At 40.7% G+C, this 21,199-nt stretch overlaps 1 protein-coding gene across 1 annotated transcript in view; it reads left to right on the top strand.

The window, feature by feature from the left end:
• The first annotated feature begins 184 nt into the window (after positions 1-184).
• LOC145415379 (homeobox protein six1b-like) overlaps positions 185-21,199 on the top strand; it is a 273,676-nt gene continuing 252,661 nt past the window's right edge. Inside the window, exon 1 of the mRNA XM_080284663.1 lies at positions 185-944. Coding sequence (XP_080140789.1) covers positions 289-944 — 656 coding nt within the window. The 5' untranslated portion in view covers positions 185-288. The remainder of the gene's footprint in view (positions 945-21,199) is intronic.

Here is a 21,199-nt window from a genome sequence, read left to right as displayed (position 1 = left end):
CCCCCATTGGTCGCGCCCACGATAAGCACTTAGCACGAACCAATGAGGGGCGAGTCTCGTGTCAAGGGGCGGGGTAACACACGATCCGGCCCCATGCAGTATCGAAGAATGGAAACGTGAGCTGAGGTTGGCCCGGTAGTATAGTTTAGGTGGTCCCGTGGTGAGGACTGGACGTGGTGCGAGTGTTGCGGGTGTGACTGTGTCGTAGCGCCACACCAGTCTGTTGTTCAGTCTGTCGGGGTGGGCGCTGTGGGTGTTGTCAACATTAGTACCGTGGCGGATTATATTATGATAGTGGGGTCTATGAGCGAGGCGGGTGGACATCCAGGGGCCCCTCACCTGGGCCCCCCGACGCTGCCTCCCCAGTCCTCCCTCTCCCCGCCTGCCGCGATGCTCCCCTCCTTCGGGTTCACGCAGGAGCAGGTGGCGTGCGTGTGCGAGGTGCTGCAGCAGAGCGGCAACATAGAGCGGCTAGGCAGGTTCCTGTGGTCCCTGCCCGCCTGTGAACACTTGCACAAGAATGAGTCCGTCCTCAAGGCCAAGGCGCTCGTCGCCTTCCATCGCGGCAACTTCAAAGACCTCTACCGCATACTCGAGTCCCATAATTTTTCAATACAGAACCACGGGAAACTGCAGCAGCTGTGGCTGAAAGCGCACTACATAGAGGCGGAAAAGTTGCGCGGGCGGCCGCTGGGCGCCGTGGGCAAATATCGCGTGCGGCGCAAGTTTCCTCTGCCGCGCACCATCTGGGACGGCGAGGAGACGTCCTACTGCTTCAAGGAGAAGTCTCGTAACGTGCTGCGGGAATGGTATGCCCACAACCCCTACCCCTCGCCACGGGAGAAGCGGGAGCTGGCCGAGGCGACGGGGCTCACCACAACGCAGGTCTCCAACTGGTTCAAGAACCGCCGCCAGCGGGACAGAGCCGCCGAGCAGAAAGAGGGGTAAGTAACTACACCCTTACACTTGCCATTACGTCCAACACTGGCCCACCGACGCTTGATAAATTGGTGGAGAGAATGGATGTTACGGCTGACCACACCACACGTGTTTAAATGTTAAAGGGAAGGGATGTTAGGTCTGGACACAAAACACGGGTGTGTTACGTATGGTCACACAGCACTTGATTAATCGGGAAAAAGGTGTTTTAGGTCTAACCCAAAACACTTAGTAAATTTTAAAAGATGTGTGTTAGGTCTGACCATACGTTACTAAATAAACTGGTAAAAAAAAATGAGTTATGTCTGACTGCAAAGCACTTGATTAATTGGTGGAGTGAAGTGTTTAATATATGACCAAACGGCACTTGATATATCGGTATAGAGAAAAACTGATAAATTTTACAGAGGCGTGTTTGGGGAAAATACGGGGTCTTAAGTCTGACCACACATAACAGTTTATATTAAAGAACAAGCCTGGCACTTGATAAATGGGTAAAAAGGAGGATTAGTAAGTTGATGTATTTAAAGAGAAAGACTTAGCACACAACAGTTGATAAATGTGTACAGATAGGATATTTTGGAATTTAAGGGGAAGGCTTAGGGATGCGGCACTGAATACGTGAGCAAAGCGAATATGTGGTAGGTGTTTTGATGAGCACATGATAATTGGCAAACAGGTAAAAAAAAAAAAAAAGGGTTAATTTTAAAGAAAAGACCAAGACACATTAATATAAACGGATAACGAGAGGGGGTGGTAAACTGTGAAGATAAGCTGTGTCAAATGGGAGAAAAGTGGCTGTGTTAAATGGGAGAAAAGGGGCTGTGTTAAATGAGTGAAGAGAGGGTGTGGTAAATGGGTGAGGAGAGGCTGTGTTAGGTGTAGAGGGGTGTGAGGCCAGGACCCCCAGCAGGACCCACCACTGTGTTCTGACGGTGGCCCGGGGCGCTAAGGGGGGGGGAGGGGGTCAACCTGGCCTGACGGGGTATAATTGTCCATCTACACCAGCATATCACATTCACCCGCGGGGGGCAACCAAGGCCCACACCTGTCCTGCCAACACACAGATACCCATATACTTTTTCACACTCTACACACACCCATGCTTTTTCACACAATTAATATACACTTTTTCTACACACATACTTTTCACGCGTTACACACATACCTATACTTTTTCACACTACACACATACCCATAGCTTTTTATATTACACACACACACACATCTATACTTTTTTCATATTCTGCGCACCTATGCATATTTTTTCACACTACACACATCCAAACTTTTATCACTCGACACTCTCCCTATACTATCAAGTCTTTAGTATTCTATTTCGGCTATCCTCTGAAGATGTTATTTAGCATTAGAGATACACAGATATGTTTAACCTTCACACATATTCTACACCTTCCTTACCATCACGCCTACAGTGCTTTGTTTTTGGTTCTCTCCTGGCGATTTTATTCTCTACACCCTCCGTACCGTCAAGCCCTTCCGAATCCCTCTCCACGATACTACTTAACACAGACCTCTCGTAATGAGGGGATTGTTATTACTGTTGTCGTGGCCCTAGGCTCGTCTGAAAATGATCCCCGTGGACTGAAGGCTGCGAGTGAAGGCGTTAACATCCTTTAGTACCGTGACGTCCATTTTTTTGTGACTCTACCTTCAGACGATTTTATATTCAGACGATTATTTGAAGGGATTACTGACTATCTATTAATCTCTTGAGGACGATGGCGCATTTATAATATTTTGCACTTCCAAGCCAGTCGATTTTAAGCAGAGTAGGAAAGACGTCCTTACTTAAAAATATTATTAGAAACTATGAATTAATCCCTTTTTATTTTATTCTCCCTACTGAAAGACGATTATTTCCTCAAGGTGAAAGCATTAGAATAAAACTTTATCTATATCTTCAATCCTATTATTATTTTTTACTTCATGAGACCGGCCGACGATTTTATTCACACCGGGAAGGACCACTGTAGAGGGATTAGATACAGGCTCCATAAATTACCTGAGTGCATTAAGGTTACTCGCATTTTATTTTTGCCAACATCGGACGATTTCATTCATCTGTCTCTTCCAACAACGACGATTTTATTCATATTGTCTCTGCTAACAATCGTCTCTGCAGGCCTCTCTGGTGAAATAATTTAAGTTCCTGGACATTCCTATATATACCATCTCTCTCTCTCTCTCACACACACACACACACACACACACACACACACACACACACACACACACACACACACACACAGTTCGGGGGTCGCACGAGTCTGAATATTATTACTCTGTCACAGGTAGAGGTGTGGGATTTTGACGCAGCTTTCATTCTTCACATACCGGTATAGGTTTAATAACTTCAACATATATCACATGCCGATAAAAGTTTAGTACAATTTTTAACTTTCATACATCATTTACCGGTCTAAGATTAAGACTGATTTCCACATACTCTAACATATTCTTCTACCATAATCACACCTGGTATTACTGTGAGAGGAGACAATATAAACATACCACATCTCTCTCTTCGAAATATAAGTGAGAGATGGAATATACCGTAATCACACCTGGTATTACTGTGAGAGGAGAAAATATAAACATACCACGTCTCTCCCTTCGACATAAAAGTGAGATGGCATTCCGGACAAATTAGAATGTGACACCCGCCATAGCCCGAGCACTTTATCTATAGCCAGACGCCTTAGCTCCGGGATGGGATGGCCACAAAGGAAACGCCTCCGTGTCACCCTGTCCTTCACCATCAAGCTGCCTTCTCTCCAACTCACAATCCCCTCTCTTATATTCCTCTACCCCATCTATCAATCTTATTCTCGGTCCCGTGGAGTTGCCGTCAAAAATGCCTTAACATATGGGATAGAATTTTCGTTACGGTAGCTTTGCACTTTTTCCTTACCGATTTGTTTCCACATTACATTTCATATTATGTTGTGTGGTATTTATGTCTTTTTAATATATCTTTTTTTTAGACATTTATTTTTCATATTTCCCTCAAAATATTATGTTGTATGGTATCGTTGTTTCAGTATGGACGCACTGCATACATATCGTACTAGAGAATATTAATGTTGAATGTTATGATTTTAACTGGTGAGCAAGAGGTTTTTAGAAAGCGCCTTAAACTAACGAGAACATGGGTCTTGGTTTTCCTAAATAAAGAAAGGAGGTTTAGACTCGATTAGCTTACTGGTGGTGAGTCTACCAATATCTCATTAATAATATAAATAAATCAGTAAATAAATGAAACGAACGAAAACTGATGACGGGTTTAACAACTTCTCATTACTCAAATAAATAAATAAAATAATGAGAACCAAAATTTGTCGGGTTAAGGTAAAAGAACTATAATTACTGAACATGATGGTACAGCTACAAAACTCTCTGCCAAGTTAAGGTCAAGAAATTTTAGGGTAATTACAGCAGGCGAGGGTACAGCTGCGGTCAATCGTTGTGTCTCGCTGTCTTGAAATTGTGTGGAAAGCTAATGACACCCCTCTAACCAGTAAACAGTTAAATGTGATGGAAAGTTGGGGTCTCGCTGCGTCATTTCGGAGACTTAGACGTGCACGTGGATTACCGACCGCCACTGTACACTTATACATCCCTAAGACACCGGGCATCTTTTGGAGCATGCCCCCTGTTCGTCTGTCGCTCCCTAAGGTTTTCAGGACGCATGGTGTTTCGATCCCATAGACTATAGCAGTACGGTCCTGTCAGTCCCCCCCGTATCTATATAGTGCCTTTGTACTTGTTAATTGTGGCTTTAAACTTTAGATTACTGAGCGCTAAGTATACACCAAATGGATTGCCTAGACACCCCTGGGCTAGTGTTACCTCTCACAGCCCCGACCTTCACTTCATCACGTTGACATTGCGTTGGATTTTTCGTCTCCAATTCCTTTCGATGCCGGGGTTCTGCATTTTATTCCCGTTACTTCCAGACGATTTTATTCATCTAACGAGTCCCCTATAATAAATAAGTTAATGAGGACTATACCTAATCCTTCGACTTGGAGAAAAAGTGGGATCTTCTAACCTACATCAAACCTTCCAAGAATAAAACATGGGGAGAGAAACGTCACCGGATTCAAGAGCTGAGCATAATTCACGAGAGGCCCCTCGGAGTCTGCAGGTGCTTTACGCCAGGTATGCAAACGGATGGCAACCAGCTTGGGTGCCTCTGAGATATTTTTCCTGTCATGCCGCGGTGAGATATTGGGGAACTTTTGCCACATATAAAACAAGGAGGCCTGGTTAAAGTCACAGGGGAGGGGTGCCCAGCATGTAGTGAAAATATGGCAACAATGCAAGAGTAATAATATAGAGTAATAATAGTCTTCTTTATTCTTTCTGACACCGGATGATTTCTTACTCACACAAGGAAGGATATACAGGTGTGTAGAGTTAATTAAGAATTTATTTAACCCATCCAGTTCAAAAATCCTCTCCTCAGCTTAATAAAATCGTCTGAAGTTAGCAAGAAAAAAGCGTCCTAGTATTAAATGGGTTGGATTAAAGATATACTTATGGAGGTCACATTTAATTTTCCCTCATCAAGGAACTGAGTCAAATCTTTCAATACGTTGTCGTCTTTTCTATTCTGATCTTGCTATGTATCTGCGATTTTATTTAGCTGACAGAGACAACCTTTTATTAAGTTCACGCTACCACCAGATGATTTAAATAATAATAATAATAATAATAATAATAAATATAATAATAAATAATAATAACAACAATAATAATAACTAATAATAATAATAATAATAGTAATAATAATAGCAACGAGAACAACAAATAATAATAATAATCATATTACTATTACTACTACTACTACTACTACTACTAGCTGATCTCTTCTCTCAAAAGCACCAACTCTTTATTTTTAAAACCAGCTCTCAAAACCTCGAAACAGCAACCCGTACATCAGTAGAATCGCATCAAAACAGTGATTGCTATTAACCCTCTCGCAGTGAAGGAGGTTTTTCAGGCTATCGGTAGGTGTGTGAGACTAGGGGGAAAATAATTATAATTCTGACAACTAAATACAGGGATCGGAAGCACTACAACAAGGCTCTGCGCTAGGAACGTACTTTTGATTTAGAACATTTTACAGGATGAGTCAGACGTTGGGAAACACATGGGAAAGGCAGCATCGCAGGATATCCTTATCGTAACGTCTAAAATTTTTCTAGACTTTTGACTCCCCCTGTAGGAGGTATATAGGGAGCTACGTCGCACTTCCATCTTTGCGATTTATTTTGCTTATTACTCCTTAGCATTGTCTTGAGTGTTATTTATACCATTTAAATAAAAACACTGTATCAATAACATACAGGAGAAAACTTAAGTATAATGTGTTAAATAAATCGCCAATGAAGAGGCGTCACGAAATCTTGGGCTCAGACGATTTTCTTAAGCTAAGGAAAATCCCATAGGTGTTAGAGGGTAGCTTCATTCTTATTAGTTTTATGGTCATGTTTTTTTGAGCTATAGATCTGGTTAATGTCTTCAATCTCACAGCGTACTTATTTCATTTTTTATTTATGGTGCTTCTAGACGATTTTATTCAGCTGGTGAAGGGCTTAACTAAGGGCACATGAAACGCCCCTAGTTCAAAGGGTCTCCTCTAAGCTGAAAAAAAAATCGTCTGAAGGTAGCAAGAATGAAATGAAAATAGGTCACAGGTATATTGTCAGATGTCGAGGGTTGGAATGCACACACACACACACACACACACACACACACACTTCATCTCTCTCTCTCTCTCTCTCTCTCTCTCTCTCACAATCAGCCACGGTGGGAACCCAGAACAGCCGCTTGCCTATATACCCGAGTCTCCTAAAGTCGGCGAAACAACGAGAATGATGAGGCGTGTAAGCAGGTATGATTTATCGCCTACACCACAAAAACAAAGCTGGGGTGGAGGGGAATGCTGTGGGGTGTGAAGGGGGGTGCTGTGGGGTGGAGGAGGGTGTATAGGGGTGGTGTGAGCCGCTGTGGGGTGGAGGAGGATGTATAGGGGAGGTGTGGGGTGCTGTGGAGTGGAGGAGATGCTCTGGGTGGTGTGGGACAGAAGGACGTGGTGTGGCATGGGAGGGGCTGTTGTGTGGGGTGACGTAGGGTGCTTATAGTACGGTGTGGGATGTTGTAGTGTGGTGTGTTGTGGTGTGGGGTGTTGTGGTGCGGTGTGCAGGGGAATGGCGTGGTGTGATGTGTAGTCTGAGGTGCTGTGGTGTCGAAGGCGGTGTTGTGCTCCCGTAAATCTTTCATCCAGACGTTGTTTTCATTATAAAATTCATACGGGTATTATCATAAGGGTGACAGATGTATACATAAGTGTTGGACGGGATTGTGAAAGGCGCAGGGTTATGATACATGGCCGCTGAGTGGGGGTGAATCAATTTGTCCTGTTTTCTTTAAAGAGTCACGTGATTATATTTATTTCTGTATTCCTTTACGTGCTACAACTATCTGCTTCTTGGATACCGTGCAGAGCCTAAAATAAACAGGGTGAATATTTGCCAAAGCACTCTGATATACTTCATCTAAAAATACTGTAGGTAGCATCCGGAACACGCAGATACTCGAAATATAATCTAATCTAAATATCCCGTTGCTCATACCATTATTTGTTAGAGAGAGAGAGAGAGAGAGAGAGAGAGATTCATTTCTAAAGTAACAAAATTATAATAGCAAAAATTTAATAAATTTTCGGAAATCTTTGCAAATTATTTTTCCTTTCTTAAGTTACCCTAAAACTTTACCATTTCCTACTGTCAATTAAAAGATTATACGTTCCACACTCTTAAATAATATTGTACCACACACACACACACACACACACACACACACACACACACACACAATCACTACAATAAAGCTCCACGTTTCAGTCCAGAAGTGTAAAGAACAAAAAATAATCAAGAATACTTTTAAACCCATCAACAAAACAGGTCCTCCCTATATAAATAAATAAATAAATAAATAAATAATAATAATAATAATAATAATAATAATAATAATAAATCTTCATCAAACATAAGAGAACCAGAAGAAATTGTAATCACTGACAGAGGATAATATCAACATTTTAATCCATTCTGTAAGATGGAATTATAATTTATCTTTCAATCTTTCTTACACTATCATATCCCGCTTAAACTCTTCAGCCTGGGATTTTTTTTAATATATTTTTTGCTATTTCCAGCGATTTTATTCACTTTAATTTCTTACTGTGAAAGATTTAGTGAAGGCTGTATCTAACTTCAGTAATTCGTAAATCTCTACTGATCTGAAAACAGTCATAGAAAGAATAAATATACGTAATCATGTGGAGATAGAAGGAATAAAATGCACAATACGTAATCATGAGGAGATATCAAAAATAAAATACAAAAATACGTATCAATATGGATAGCATGAAGAGAATAAGAATACGTAACCATGTGGAGATGAAAAGAATAAAACAAAATACGTAACCATGTGGAAAATGCAAGAAAAATATACGTAATCATGTGGATATAGTGAGACCAATATATAAAATACGTATCAATGTGGAGATGGCAAGAATAAAATAAAAAATACGTATCATTGTGTGGAGATAGCAAGAATAAAATACAAAATACGTAAAGGCACTGACGGAGATCTCATGACTATGGGACTGGAAATAATCTCTCGTATAGCGATTATTTGTATATGCTGAAGTTATAATTTATCTGTCGGTATTTATTTTACTTATTTATTTATTTACTATTATTGCTACAGCCAAATAGTGCTGTTTTGGTCAAATGGAGGTTTCATATAGTAGAGAGATTACATACTCCTTAATTCATCTAGTGTACGATAACCCCTTTTATTATTATTATTATTATTATTATCATTATTATTCCTTTCGCCAGGCAGTAATATTCCTAATTCAATATACGATGATTTTTTTTTTTTTTTTTTTTAACCAGGATATAAAAAGATCGACGTAATATAGTAGCGAAAAGCAATCCGCCTGATAGAGACATGAGACGTGAGAAGGCAGGCCACATCAATCCGTATCAAACATTTTCTCTCTCTCTCTCTCTCTTTCTCTCTCAGTCTCCCCTAGGCTGGTTTAAATCGTCTGGCTGTGGTAGGATTTAAACAAGAAATCCATCCGACCGAAATCCATCCACCCCTTTGAAAGAATAATCACAAGTGGAAAGACAGACCGCTTCCAACCACATCAGGTACAGTATTTCCGTCGTTTAAATAACACATTGGTCAAGCCACTCCGAGGTCCCCCTAAATTGAATAAAATCGTCTGGTTGTAACAAGAATAAAGGAAGAGACTAAATCCCCTGAAAGCTATAAGGTCACAAGTCCGTATCATTTAACTCACTTTTAGCAATACATTAAAATAGTTCGACAGTTTCCCCTAAGCTGAATAAAATCGCCTGGTGATAAAATCGTCCTGTGGCAGCAACGGCATAACAAGAAGAGACGTCAACCCCTCCTGAGAGTCATCACAAGACCACATCAGCTCGTATTAAACACTTCTCTCATTTCAGACAAGTCGCCCTAGCAAATGAAGCTGAATAAAATCGTCTGGTCAGTAAAATCGTCTGGTTGTAGCAAGGGCATAACAAGAAGAGACGTCAACCCCTCCTGAGAGAGTCATCACAAGACCACATCAGCTCGTATTAAACACTTCTCTCATTTCAGACAAGTCGCCCTAGGAAATGAAGCTGAATAAAATCGTCTGGTCAGTAAAATCGTCTGGTTGTAGCAAGGGCATAACAAGAAGAGACGTCAACCCCTCCTGAGAGAGTCATCATAAGGGCATATCAATCCGTATCGCACTTTTCCCTCACTAAACAACACATCGCCTCCCCGGGTCATTTCCTGAGCTGAGGTTGCCGACTGACACTCTATTTGTTACAGCCATCGCCACCTCTCCGGGAGTCGAAGGGAGGACGGGGAGAAGCGGAGGAAAGATTGGAGAGGAGGAGGAGAGAATGGAGGGGAGGAGAAAAGGATGGGGACAGTGAGAGAAGGGGCAAAAAATGGGGAGAGTGAGAGCAGAAAATAGTGGGATGAAGAGAACTGATGGAGAGGAATGAACGAAGAGGATGAAGGATGAAGAGCAGAGATGATGAAGAAAAAATGAAGAGAGCGAGAGGAACCTCTGGAAAGAGGGAGAGATGGAGAAGAATGATGAGGAAAAATGGGCAGAGTGAGGACAGAAGAGGAATGATGGGGAGAGAAAAAAAAGGGGAAAGAATGAGGGAAACAGAGGAGGGATGTGGAAGAAAATGAAGCCTGAGACAGAGAGATGAAGAGGATGGATGAGAAGGTGGAAAAGTGAGAGAATGAGGGAGGAAGGTCGAAGAGGAAGAAAAAGTGTAGGGAGAGAGGGAGAACGACGAGTGATGAGGAGGGAAAAAATGGAGAGGAAGGGGAGCAGGAGGGATGGGGAAAGGAAGAGGAAGAGAAAATAATTTGGAGGGAGCGCTGATGGAGGGCTGAAGAGGTGGAAACACAGGTGATGGGACGGAAAGGCGGGGCTGGGATGGGAAAATAAGTACGCTATAGTGAGGGGTAAAGTAGTGGGTAATCCCTTCAAGCTGATGACGTATTTTCTTATTTTGCATTTTTGTCCTTGCCACTGCCACGCTCTTCAGGTTAATGTACCGTAAATCTCTTGGGATAAAGGGTTAATGAAGGCTATATCTAACCCCTCCAGTGGGAAAGAAATCTCTGAAGAAAATCGTCTGGCAGTAGCAAAGGTGTCATCGGGTTGAAGGGGTTATGATGGAATTAAATGGGTCAAATAGGTGAAACGAATGAAGAGGAAGGGGAAAGAGGACGGGCTGGGATAAGAAGTGCAGGGATGAGACATTAGGAAGAATACAATGGGAAGAAGTATGGCAGAGATTAAGGATAGGGAAATCAAAGGTGACACACACGGAACTCAGGTGAAGGTGTAAACTCAGGTGGAGATAATTACAAGGAAGGATATGAGTGAACGAAGACGTGTGATACCTGACAATGAGGTAACAGACAATTCGTTAATATCTTCTTCGCGGTGTAGGGGCCTGAGTCTTGGCTACCGTCATCCATTACTTTCAAGGGTAGATGACCAATGTAAAGTCGTCATGAAAAGTCCTGTCCCCTCTTGTTTTACTCTCTATGGACTTCGAATATCAGCGTGGGGAAAGCGCGGCAATCGACACTAATAACACTGATCTATGGCCAAATAAATTCATCAGTGTCAGGTGCTACGGATTCACCTCACCGATTTTCAAAGCCCATGGAGAGAAAAGCAAGAAAAGCGACATGACTTTTGATTCCAACAGTACTGAGAGACACACAAAAATCTCCCCAAAGCTTGACGAATACAAAGCGGAAAAATCCAAGCATCTAAAACACACACTTGTATAGGATTTCCAGCGCATTTCGCCAGCTTAAATTTTCTCCAGACGAAGATGGGATGATTGTTATTTCTTTGACTGTACTTCCCTTGATGACCAACCTATTTCTCTTGATGGCATTATATGATCGAATAAAAAAGAAAAAGTTAATTATTAGAGATCGAACTTAGGTAATTAGGGCGTTGTAATTGCCAACTCATCAGGGTAACTTTGAAATATGAAAAGAGTATGATAATGAAAGGCGAAGAATACCAAGACGTGAGAAAATGACAAGGCTTGGGATTGTGAAGGGTGGAAATAATGGACTTAAAAAAACAACGATGGAATAATTAAGAAAAAAAAAAAAAAGAAATTCAAGGAAAGGAAGGAAATTAATAAGGGAGACACAGGCAAAGGATAAGGAAAGAGGGAGGTAAAAAAGAGGGCAAGGAAAAAGATGGAAGGCAGAGAGAGAGAGAGAGAGAGAGAGAGAGAGAGAGAGAGAGAGAGAGAGAGAGAGAGAGAGAGAGAGAGAGAGAGGTGGATGAGAGACGTACCATGATGATCAGCCAAGGAAACAAAATGGGGAGTTAGAGGTCAGGTGTTGACAGAAGATTAAGGAATGAAGAGGGGCAGAAGAAATAAAAAAAGACACAAGCAAGACACAGGAATAAGAAATTTAAATAAAGCATAAGCAAAACCCAACAAAGACGAAGAGAGAGGAGAAATAAAAACAGGAAGTAAAGGACAAGATGGTGGAAAGAAAGATGAGGAAGTACGACGCGAAGGGAATAAATATAAATAAAGGAATTTGGAATAAGAAACGACAAAGAGAAAGGAGAAAAGAAAACAGGCCGTGAACGACAAGAGGCTAAGCGAATCAAGAGGCGAAGAGGTAGCTATGAGGTGAGAGTGAGTGGTAGTGGTGTGGACGGGAGCGGAGGGGCGGCGTGTCGGTAGAGTTACAATGATTGCCGCGTGTTGTGACGTACTGAAGGACCTCTGAGTGCGCCCTAGAGACTCATATCGGCGCGAGGATCCTTTGGGGAGCGGCTGTAAAATGAGGGGCCGGGGAAGAGGGGGCGCTCTCTAGCTTAAATTCACGGCTTTAACTCTTGATAGTCTACACGTCCAAGCAGACCGAATGGGACCGTCAAACAAAGTACCTCAAGGCCTTTTAACTCTTACTATGAAGTCCTGTGTTCTCTTTCTATATTTCACCTCTCATGCGTCTGGCTTCTCTCCATGCACTCCAATTCTCCTGTGAAGCTCTGTGTTCTCTTATACGTTTCAATTCTCCTGTGGTGCTCTGTTTTTTCTTTTATATTTCAACTCTCCTGTCAAGTTCCGTATTCTCTTTGTGCACTCTACTATCGTGTGAAGTTCTGTGTTCTCAGAAGCTGGTATTCTGGTTCACTTATGAGCTTTCGTAACACCCTTTCCTATGCGATTTATATTGCCTATTATCACCTTAGCATTCACGTGTATTGTACAAATGGAAAGTACGTTGTTGTTCAAGATACAAATAACATATAAGGGAATAGCAATGTGTAATAAGCAAAATAAATCGCCGAGGAAGAAATGCTACGTACAAGCCAATAAGAACAAAGAATACGACACAAAACCTCGTATTTTCGTCAGTTCAAAAAGCTCCCTAACACCATTTCCTTAGCGATTTATTTTGGGGTATATCTGGTTAATATCCTTTTGTATATGCTATTTATGCAGAGTATGGCTGTACTGGAAGAATTCAATTAACATAGAAGAGGCCAGTAAGGTGCAATAAACAAAATGAGTCGCTTAGGAAAAGTTGTTAGGAGGCTTAGAATACGGGCAAAACATCTACACCCCTGATCTACACCTCAAAATATACCCAAGTGAGAGGACAGTAAGGTGTAACAAACAAAATGAATCGCTCAGGAAAAATTGTTAGGGAGCTTCCTTTACCGATGGGAATACGGGCAAAAGATCTACACCTCTAAATACACCCAAGCGAGAGGAAGAGGGAGAGGGAGAGGAAGAGGGAGAGGGAGAGGGAGAGGAAGAGGGAGAGGGAGAGAAAGAGGAAGAGGGAGAGGGAGAGGAAGAGGAAGAGGGAGAGGAAGAGGAAGAGGGAGAGGAAGAGGAAGGGGAAGAGGGAGAGGGGGAGATCAGAACAACAGGCTCTTCTGAAGCACCGCATATCGTAAAATGAAACACTCAAATGAAACTCTCTTGCGTCCGTTTCTCTGCTGACCTATCCATTAAGAGAAAGAAAATACTCCACAAACTCAGCACCCAAAGTAAAACCCACAAACTCAACACCCAAAGAAAACCCCACAAACTCAGCACCCAAAGAAAACCCCACAAACTCAGCACCCCCCAAAAAAAAACCACAAACTCAGCACCCCCCCAAAAAAAACACAAACTCAGCACCCAAAGAAAACCCCACAAACTCAGCACCCCCCAAAAAAAAACACAAACTCAGCACCCCCCCAAAAAAACCCACAAACTCAGCACCCAAAGAAAACCCCACAAACTCAGCACCCCCCCAAAAAAAAAAAAAAAAACTCAGCACCCAAAGAAAACCCCACAAACTCAGCACCCCCCAAAAAAAAAACACAAACTCAGCACCCAAAGAAAACCCCACAAACTCAGCACCCCCCAAAAAACCCACAAACTCACAGAAATCCCCACAAATTCAGCACCCCCTCAAAACCCCCACAAACTCAGCACCCAAACAATGATAAATAAAGGTTCCTCTGAAGGCCCGCATATCGTTAAATGAAACACCCCGTTGCCTTCGTTTCTTTTACTGACCTATCCATTAAGCGAGGGAAAAAACACCAAACTGTGAATATATAAAGGGAGGGGCAGAGAACAAAGTGTCGGCTGCCCTTTACAGCTCTCTTTTCCGCCTGTGAAGTGTATACCCCAAAATAAAACACTGATAAAACACGGCGCAGGTTTCGATGCAGATGGTGTCCCCGCAAGACAAATACAAAACATGGCCGGAGTAAACACATCTAGGGGTTGTGTTTAAAGAAGACCAACACATTTTTAAAAGATCACCAATTCCTTAACCACATGTGGGTTTTTTTAAAGGATCAACAATTTCTACGACTGAATATTTAAAAGATAAGAAAACCATACATAAAAGAGCAACAATTTTTATAACAATTATTTTAAAAGATGGGATTAGCAGATTTTTACGATCTTATTAATAAAGGAACAATGAATTTTTAAGACTGGTTATACAAGGATTAATAAATATCTATAGTCCAATTTATAAAGGATTAACAAAATTTTCAATGATCGTATTTAAAATGGATCGAAAAATCATTACGATCTTATATATAAAGCATCAACAAATTTCTCCGATCGCATTTAAGATGGCTCAACAATCTTTTACGATATTATTTACAAAGGAATTAGCAACCTTTCTGATCGCAAATACACAAAATAACACATTTTTAAGACCGTACTGTATCTATAAAGCATGAACCATTTTTTACCATCGTGTTTATAAAGGATCAAAAAACTCTTAAAGGATCAACACTTTTTACGATAGTGTTTATAAAGGGATCAACAATCTTTTAGAGGATCAACAAATTCTTAGAGGATCAACATCTTTTTACGACAGTGTTTATAAAGGGATCAACAATTTTTTTTAAAGGATCAACAAATTCTCAAAGGATCAAAAAATTTTCATGATAGTATTTATACAGGGATCAACAATTTTTTAAAGGATCCACAAATATTTACCACCGTATTTATAAAGGATCAACAGTTTTTTAAAGGATCAAATTTTTACCATCGTCTATTGTCTCCATGACAGTAAATTATATCACAATTTTTCGTATTTTTTCACTTTAATTATAGACATTATTTGTGAAATATATGGATTTTTCGACAAACAAGGCTCCATAAGTTACGTATTATTACTGATTTCTTCTGTCATTTTCGTATTAACTCAAATTTGTTCCTAGAGTCTGGTACGTGCATGAGTGAAGCCAAGCGTTAACTCAAAATATTAATTCACACTCTAAGCTTAGTAAACGATTTGATACAAACTCAAAAGCTTAGCAGAGATATTAAATACGGCCCACGAGGCCACTCAAGGGGAGTAAATACGTTAATAAATAAAATATAATGGGAAGACGGGGAAAATATTCGGGGCAATTCCTAAACCCTTCACGATGACGTATTGTTCTAAATGTGTTCTTGGCCCGTATTCTCGTCGGTTCAGGAAGTTCCCTAACACCTTTTCCTATGCGATTTATTCGCCTATTACACCTGATTGGTCTTTTTCGCGACAATTTCTAAGCCCTTCAGATCGATGACACAGTTCTAAATGTGTTCTTGGCCCGTATTCTTGTCGGTTGAGGAAGTTCCCTAACACCTTTTCCTAAGCGATTTATTTTGCTTATTACACCTTACTTCTCTTCTGTTATACTAATCCTTCCAGCATCGCCATACTCTGCTTTAATAACGTGCAAAACGACATTAGCTAGCCATATCCAAAAATAAATCGGTGATGAAGAGGTGTTTGGGAGTTTCCTTGCCCTTGCTACCACACTCAACCCCTCTAATCTCATGACTTGTTAAAATTATTCTTGTTAATTCCTGACGACTTTTTTTCCTTCACTCTGGAAAATCATCTGCTGTGACGAGGTTAGAAATAATCTCCATTAATCCCTCCACCCACCTCTCTCTCTCTCTCTCTCTCTCTCTCAGCTGAATAAAATCGTCTGAAGGTAGCAAGAATAAAAATAAGTCCTCGGATTGAGTGCGTTTCTCCCTGGCGACGAGGAAAATCTTAACTTTACTACTGCTACCATCAGACGATTTAATTTATTTATTCACGTTATTTTATTTTATTATTTTACTATTGCTACCGCCAGACGATTTTATTTATTTATCTTATTATTTTACTATATCTACCGCCAGACGATTTTATTTACTCATTTATTTAGTTATTTAGTTATTTTTTATGATTTTACTATCGCTACCGCCAGACAATATTATTTATTTATTTATTTATTTATTACTGTACTATCGCTACCGGGATTGTTTTATTTTGACGGCCTCTAGTCGCATAGGCAAAATGGTTTACCTCTAAAATCCCAATACGTGTTTGTATATTTATATCTTGCAACTCCCTGACGATTTTTTCCCCAATTTTGGACAGGCCATTAGTAGTACGAGTAAAGGGGTTGATAAATACTATAATTGATTCTCCCCTTTAAAAAAAAATACGAGAGCTGAAAAAAAATTGTCTGGTTTCTGTTTTTTCTTGGAGGGAACAAACTTGTGGACCTCTGGCCTTTGGTTCCTTCTTCCTTGCGTAAAAAAAAGGGCCATCGGAGTGAAGTAATTAACAGTGCCTGAGAACAAAGTATCTACAACTCAAAAAAAATAAATAAATAAATGCCGGGCAGAGGAAGAATAAAAAAATGAGAGAAAAGAAGAATTGCCGGGTGAAAGCAAGAAAAAATTGCCGATGGGAGCAAAATAAAAAGAAATGCCGTTTGACCAAAAAAAAAAAAAAATTGCCGGATGGAAAAAAAAGAAAAAAAAGAAGAACTGTCGGGTGGAAAAAAAAAAAAAAGCCAGGCGGAAACGAAAAAACAAAGAAAAAAACGAAAATGAAAAAGAACAATGTGAAGACTGTTTTCGAAGCTATAAGAACGGGATGCCACTCTAGGACTGAATAAAATCGTCCGGCAGTGGCAAGAACGAGGTATTAATACTCTCGCCCCGGTGACCTACTTATTTTACTCTTGCTACCTTCAGACGATTTTACTCAGCTCAGGCGAAGCACAAGAAGGGTGGAGGGATTAGAAACAGCCTTCGTTAAATAGTAGATTTTTTTTTTTATATGCTGTATGAAATCGTCAGAGAGAGAGAGACAGACAGACAGAAACTTTTTAACCCTTCACAAGATGTCAGCCGAAAGCAGAACAAAATCGTCTGTCTGTAGGAAGAATTTGACAACTAAAATTTATGTTGCCATTAAAGGCTTTATAACTCCCAAAAGAACAAAATATCTAGGGCTCTAAAAACTCTTAAGTTCCTGTGATGTTTTATGTATCGTGAAATTTGATGTGGAGTTTTTTTGGCGCGCATATTTTCTTGGACTGAAATGTAATGATAGAGAGAACATCAAGAGAAAAGAAGAAGAAAGTGAAAAAGAAACAGATCATTATTTTCATGCATTAACACATCTATCTCTCAATCTACCCATTACCTAACGTACTCACCCTCCCAACTACCACACCCACCCACCTACGCACCCACTAACCCAGTACACTCAACTAACACCCACTTGCCCATCCACCCACTTAGCCTAACACCCACTCACCCACCTACCACACCCATCTTACCTACCCATCACACTCATCTGTCACCCACTTGCCCTAGCCCACCTAACCCAGCACATCCACCCACCTACCACACCCACCCACCTACCTACCCAACACATCCCACTTGCCCACCCATGCCCACCTTTACCCACCTATCCTAACACACCCATCCACCTTATCAACGAAACCCATTTATTAGCGGGATAATAAGTTTAGCATGATGATGATGATGGTGATGATGATGATGATGATGATGATGATACTACGTCCCTTCGGTGATGACTATAAAGTTTGTCTCGCTACACCTGTCGATTTTTTTCCAACTCATGAATGGCTCGGAGTAATTAATAAAAACCTCACGTATAAAATCGTCCGAGGCGGCATGAACGAATAAAAGAGAGAGAGAGAGAGAGAGAGAGAGAGACTATCCATATTTAACTCGTTTTCCATAACTTCCTCGGCCCGATGGCTTTTTACTTCTGTCGTTTTTACTAAGCTTTTATTCAGCTTACGCCAGTCGTGGTAAATGTCGCTTAGAAATATCAACGAACCGTTTCAGTATCAATGGTTCTATACTGGTGGGCTTGGGAGGATTCCTAGAACCACCTTTCAAGAGTATTATTTTGAGTGCACCTTAGTATTTCCTTGAACGGTATCTAAATCTTGATAACACCGATAACGACTGCATAAATAGTAAACAAAATGAAGAGACTGTAGAGGGACTATTAACGTGTCATATACAGAGATGCACTGGAAACTAGAAAGCACTCAGGAAGGGCATACCTCCGCCATTGCTACTGCCATTTAAATGGATCCGGATCTAGATCCGTGAGATATTGTGTGGAATACAAAGGATCCGGATCCGCCCCGAAATTTAATCAACTGTTCCTTGACCCATGGTCCACTCTTCCACACAATGTTATTGAAATTCATTGAGAATTTTGAAGATATTATACATAGGATTCTGACACGGATCCGCCCCAAATTTTAATCAATTATTCCTTGGCCCATGGCTCACCCTTCCACCATAATTCATTGAAATTCAGTGAAATCTTTTGGAGACATCGTCTGGACAAACAGACAGACAAACATAGGTGAATGCATAACCTCCTCCAACTTCGGTGACGGAGGTAAAAAGATGCTACTGAAGCTTCGTAAATGATGAGAAGTCGAGGCCAAGAGGGTTTTCTTAGATTTCACTCTTCCTACTGCCAGACGATTTTACTCAGCACAAGGGTCACCGCTTGTACTGAAGGGTGTTAAAGGAAAGAATAATAATTTAATGCTTGCAGACAAGAAGACTGAATGGCTATAATAAAACAAATAGATAAATAGGCATAAATTACGATCGATAAGTAAACAAAAAAATTATAGGGGTATCTCGTACTGAAGTGGGTTAAAATAAAAGAAATAAATGAAAAAAAATGTATAAATGCAAAAACACATGACTCACTGTTACTTAAAATCCTGAAAATGTGGCTCTTTTGAAGCGGTTAAAAGGATAAAAAAGATAAGCAACAATTAAGTTCTTAGACAGATAGATAGATAAACAGATATAGACAGATATTTAGTGACAAGATGTGGCTCGTACTGAAAGGATGAAGGTAAAATAAATAAATAAATAAATAAATAATAAATGCCAACAGACCAGAAGACGTGGCTCACTGTTACTGAGAGACGAGAAAATTTGGCTCATATAATTAGCTAAAGGGGAAAATAACTACTTAAATGTTTAGAAACAGGACGTGGCTCACCATGGAAGCAGCTACAAGGGGAATAAAGAATAATCAAATGCCTACAGGAAGACGCGGCTCACTGACTTCTGCGCCGTGGCTCAAAGGATAAAATGTACTTAAATGCAGAGAGACGAGAAATGTGGATCATACTGAAATAACTAAAAGGAAAAAAAAAGTACTGAAATGTCTGTAGGCAAGAGAACACGGCTCACTGCTATTTAAGAGACAATAAAATGTGGCTCAAACTTAAAGGATAAAAAAAAAATGGCAGTAATTTAATGCCTGGAGATAAATCCACTTGGCTCATACTGAAAATAGCTAAAATATAAAAACAATAATTAATTGCCAAATGACAAGAAAACGTGGCTCATACTGCCTAAAAGAATGAAAAAATAAACTACTTAAATGCCAAGAGACAAGAGGACGTGGCTCACACTGGCTTCAACAAAAAGAATAGGAGTTATTAAAGACAAGAATACGTGCCTCCTTGTCATCGGCGCAGTGGCTCGTCGCAAACGCACCACCGGGGAAGATTTGTCCCCGGTTTTAACGAGGGCGGGTCCCGGGGGCGATGGGGCAGGAGGCGCTGTGTGTATGTATGGTGTTAGCAGCGGCCGGGACTTGCCTTTTGTATCAGATTCAGCTTAAGTGCTTGTACTTACACCTGACGGACGGCGACAGTGATGGCTTGGCTCTCTGAGAAGTAATGGTGGAGACTCACTTCTCTTCTTTCTTTCTCTTCTCTTCTCTTCTCTCTCTCTCTACTACGGTACGAGTCCTTTTGCTTCTCTTCTGTCTATCAAGCTTTTCATTCGTCTCTTCAATTTATTTCTCTGTCTTCATTTATCTGTCTGTCCAGTCAATTCTCTCTATCTACTTAAATTTTTCCTTTATTTGTCTATAGGTCTGACTATCCACCATTTCTGTCCATCTATTCATCTTTCTATCTATCTATCCTTCTGTTTTTATGATGATTAATGGTCTTCTCTCTCCTCCCTTCCCATGGGTTAGCTACGAGTATATCATTATGCACATCACTTTACCTGTATTGTCTTCCGTCTGTCTGTCTGTCTTTCTATGTATGTGTGAGAGAGAGAGAGAGAGAGAGAGAGAGAGAGAGAGAGAGAGAGAGATCCAACAAACTCAATACGGTGACACATCGACAAGCGCTACAACGGAGAGTGAGCGCTTCCGTCGACCCTCCTATGTGTTTTCTCTCACTGCTTAACCCCCTCAGTACCACGACCTATTTCTTTACATTCTCGCTACCACAGGGCGATTATTTGGTTTTGCAGTGACTTTTTGCAGAGAAGCGAGTTTAATCAAGGCTCTGTCGAACCTCCCAGAAAGCGTCTCCTGAGTAAAATCGTCTGGTGGTTGAGAATATCGAGGGAGGCGGTACGACAAGGTAGCGGGGGAATTGCTGGTAATGATTAACAAAAACTTGAGACTAATTATGCATGTATTGGAAGAACGCTGGTGTTTTATTCATCATACTTCTGAACCTGTCACGAAACTGTCTTACTTCCTGTCTAAGTATTCGAAGCCAGCGTTCAAGCGAGCGGATTATATATTACATAGTATTTTCTTTGCCACAGATAATTAGCCAAGATTAAGTAATGTTATTTCTATCAAATATAAAAAGATTAACATACACAGTACATATTTGTTTTTCTGCACTGGTTCCATATTTAGATACTCCTAATTTTGGTATATATTTCCTAATTATAATTCGTCCCTTTAGAGTAAGTTCGTACCG

The sequence above is a fragment of the Coenobita brevimanus genome, chromosome 102 (assembly GCF_032717465.1).
Source record: "Coenobita brevimanus isolate Jiangsu-jjx chromosome 102, ASM3271746v2, whole genome shotgun sequence".
NCBI classification, from domain to species: domain Eukaryota; kingdom Metazoa; phylum Arthropoda; class Malacostraca; order Decapoda; family Coenobitidae; genus Coenobita; species Coenobita brevimanus.
The sequence above is the reverse complement of the archived record's forward strand: the minus strand, read 5'-3'. Positions and strand labels throughout refer to the sequence as shown.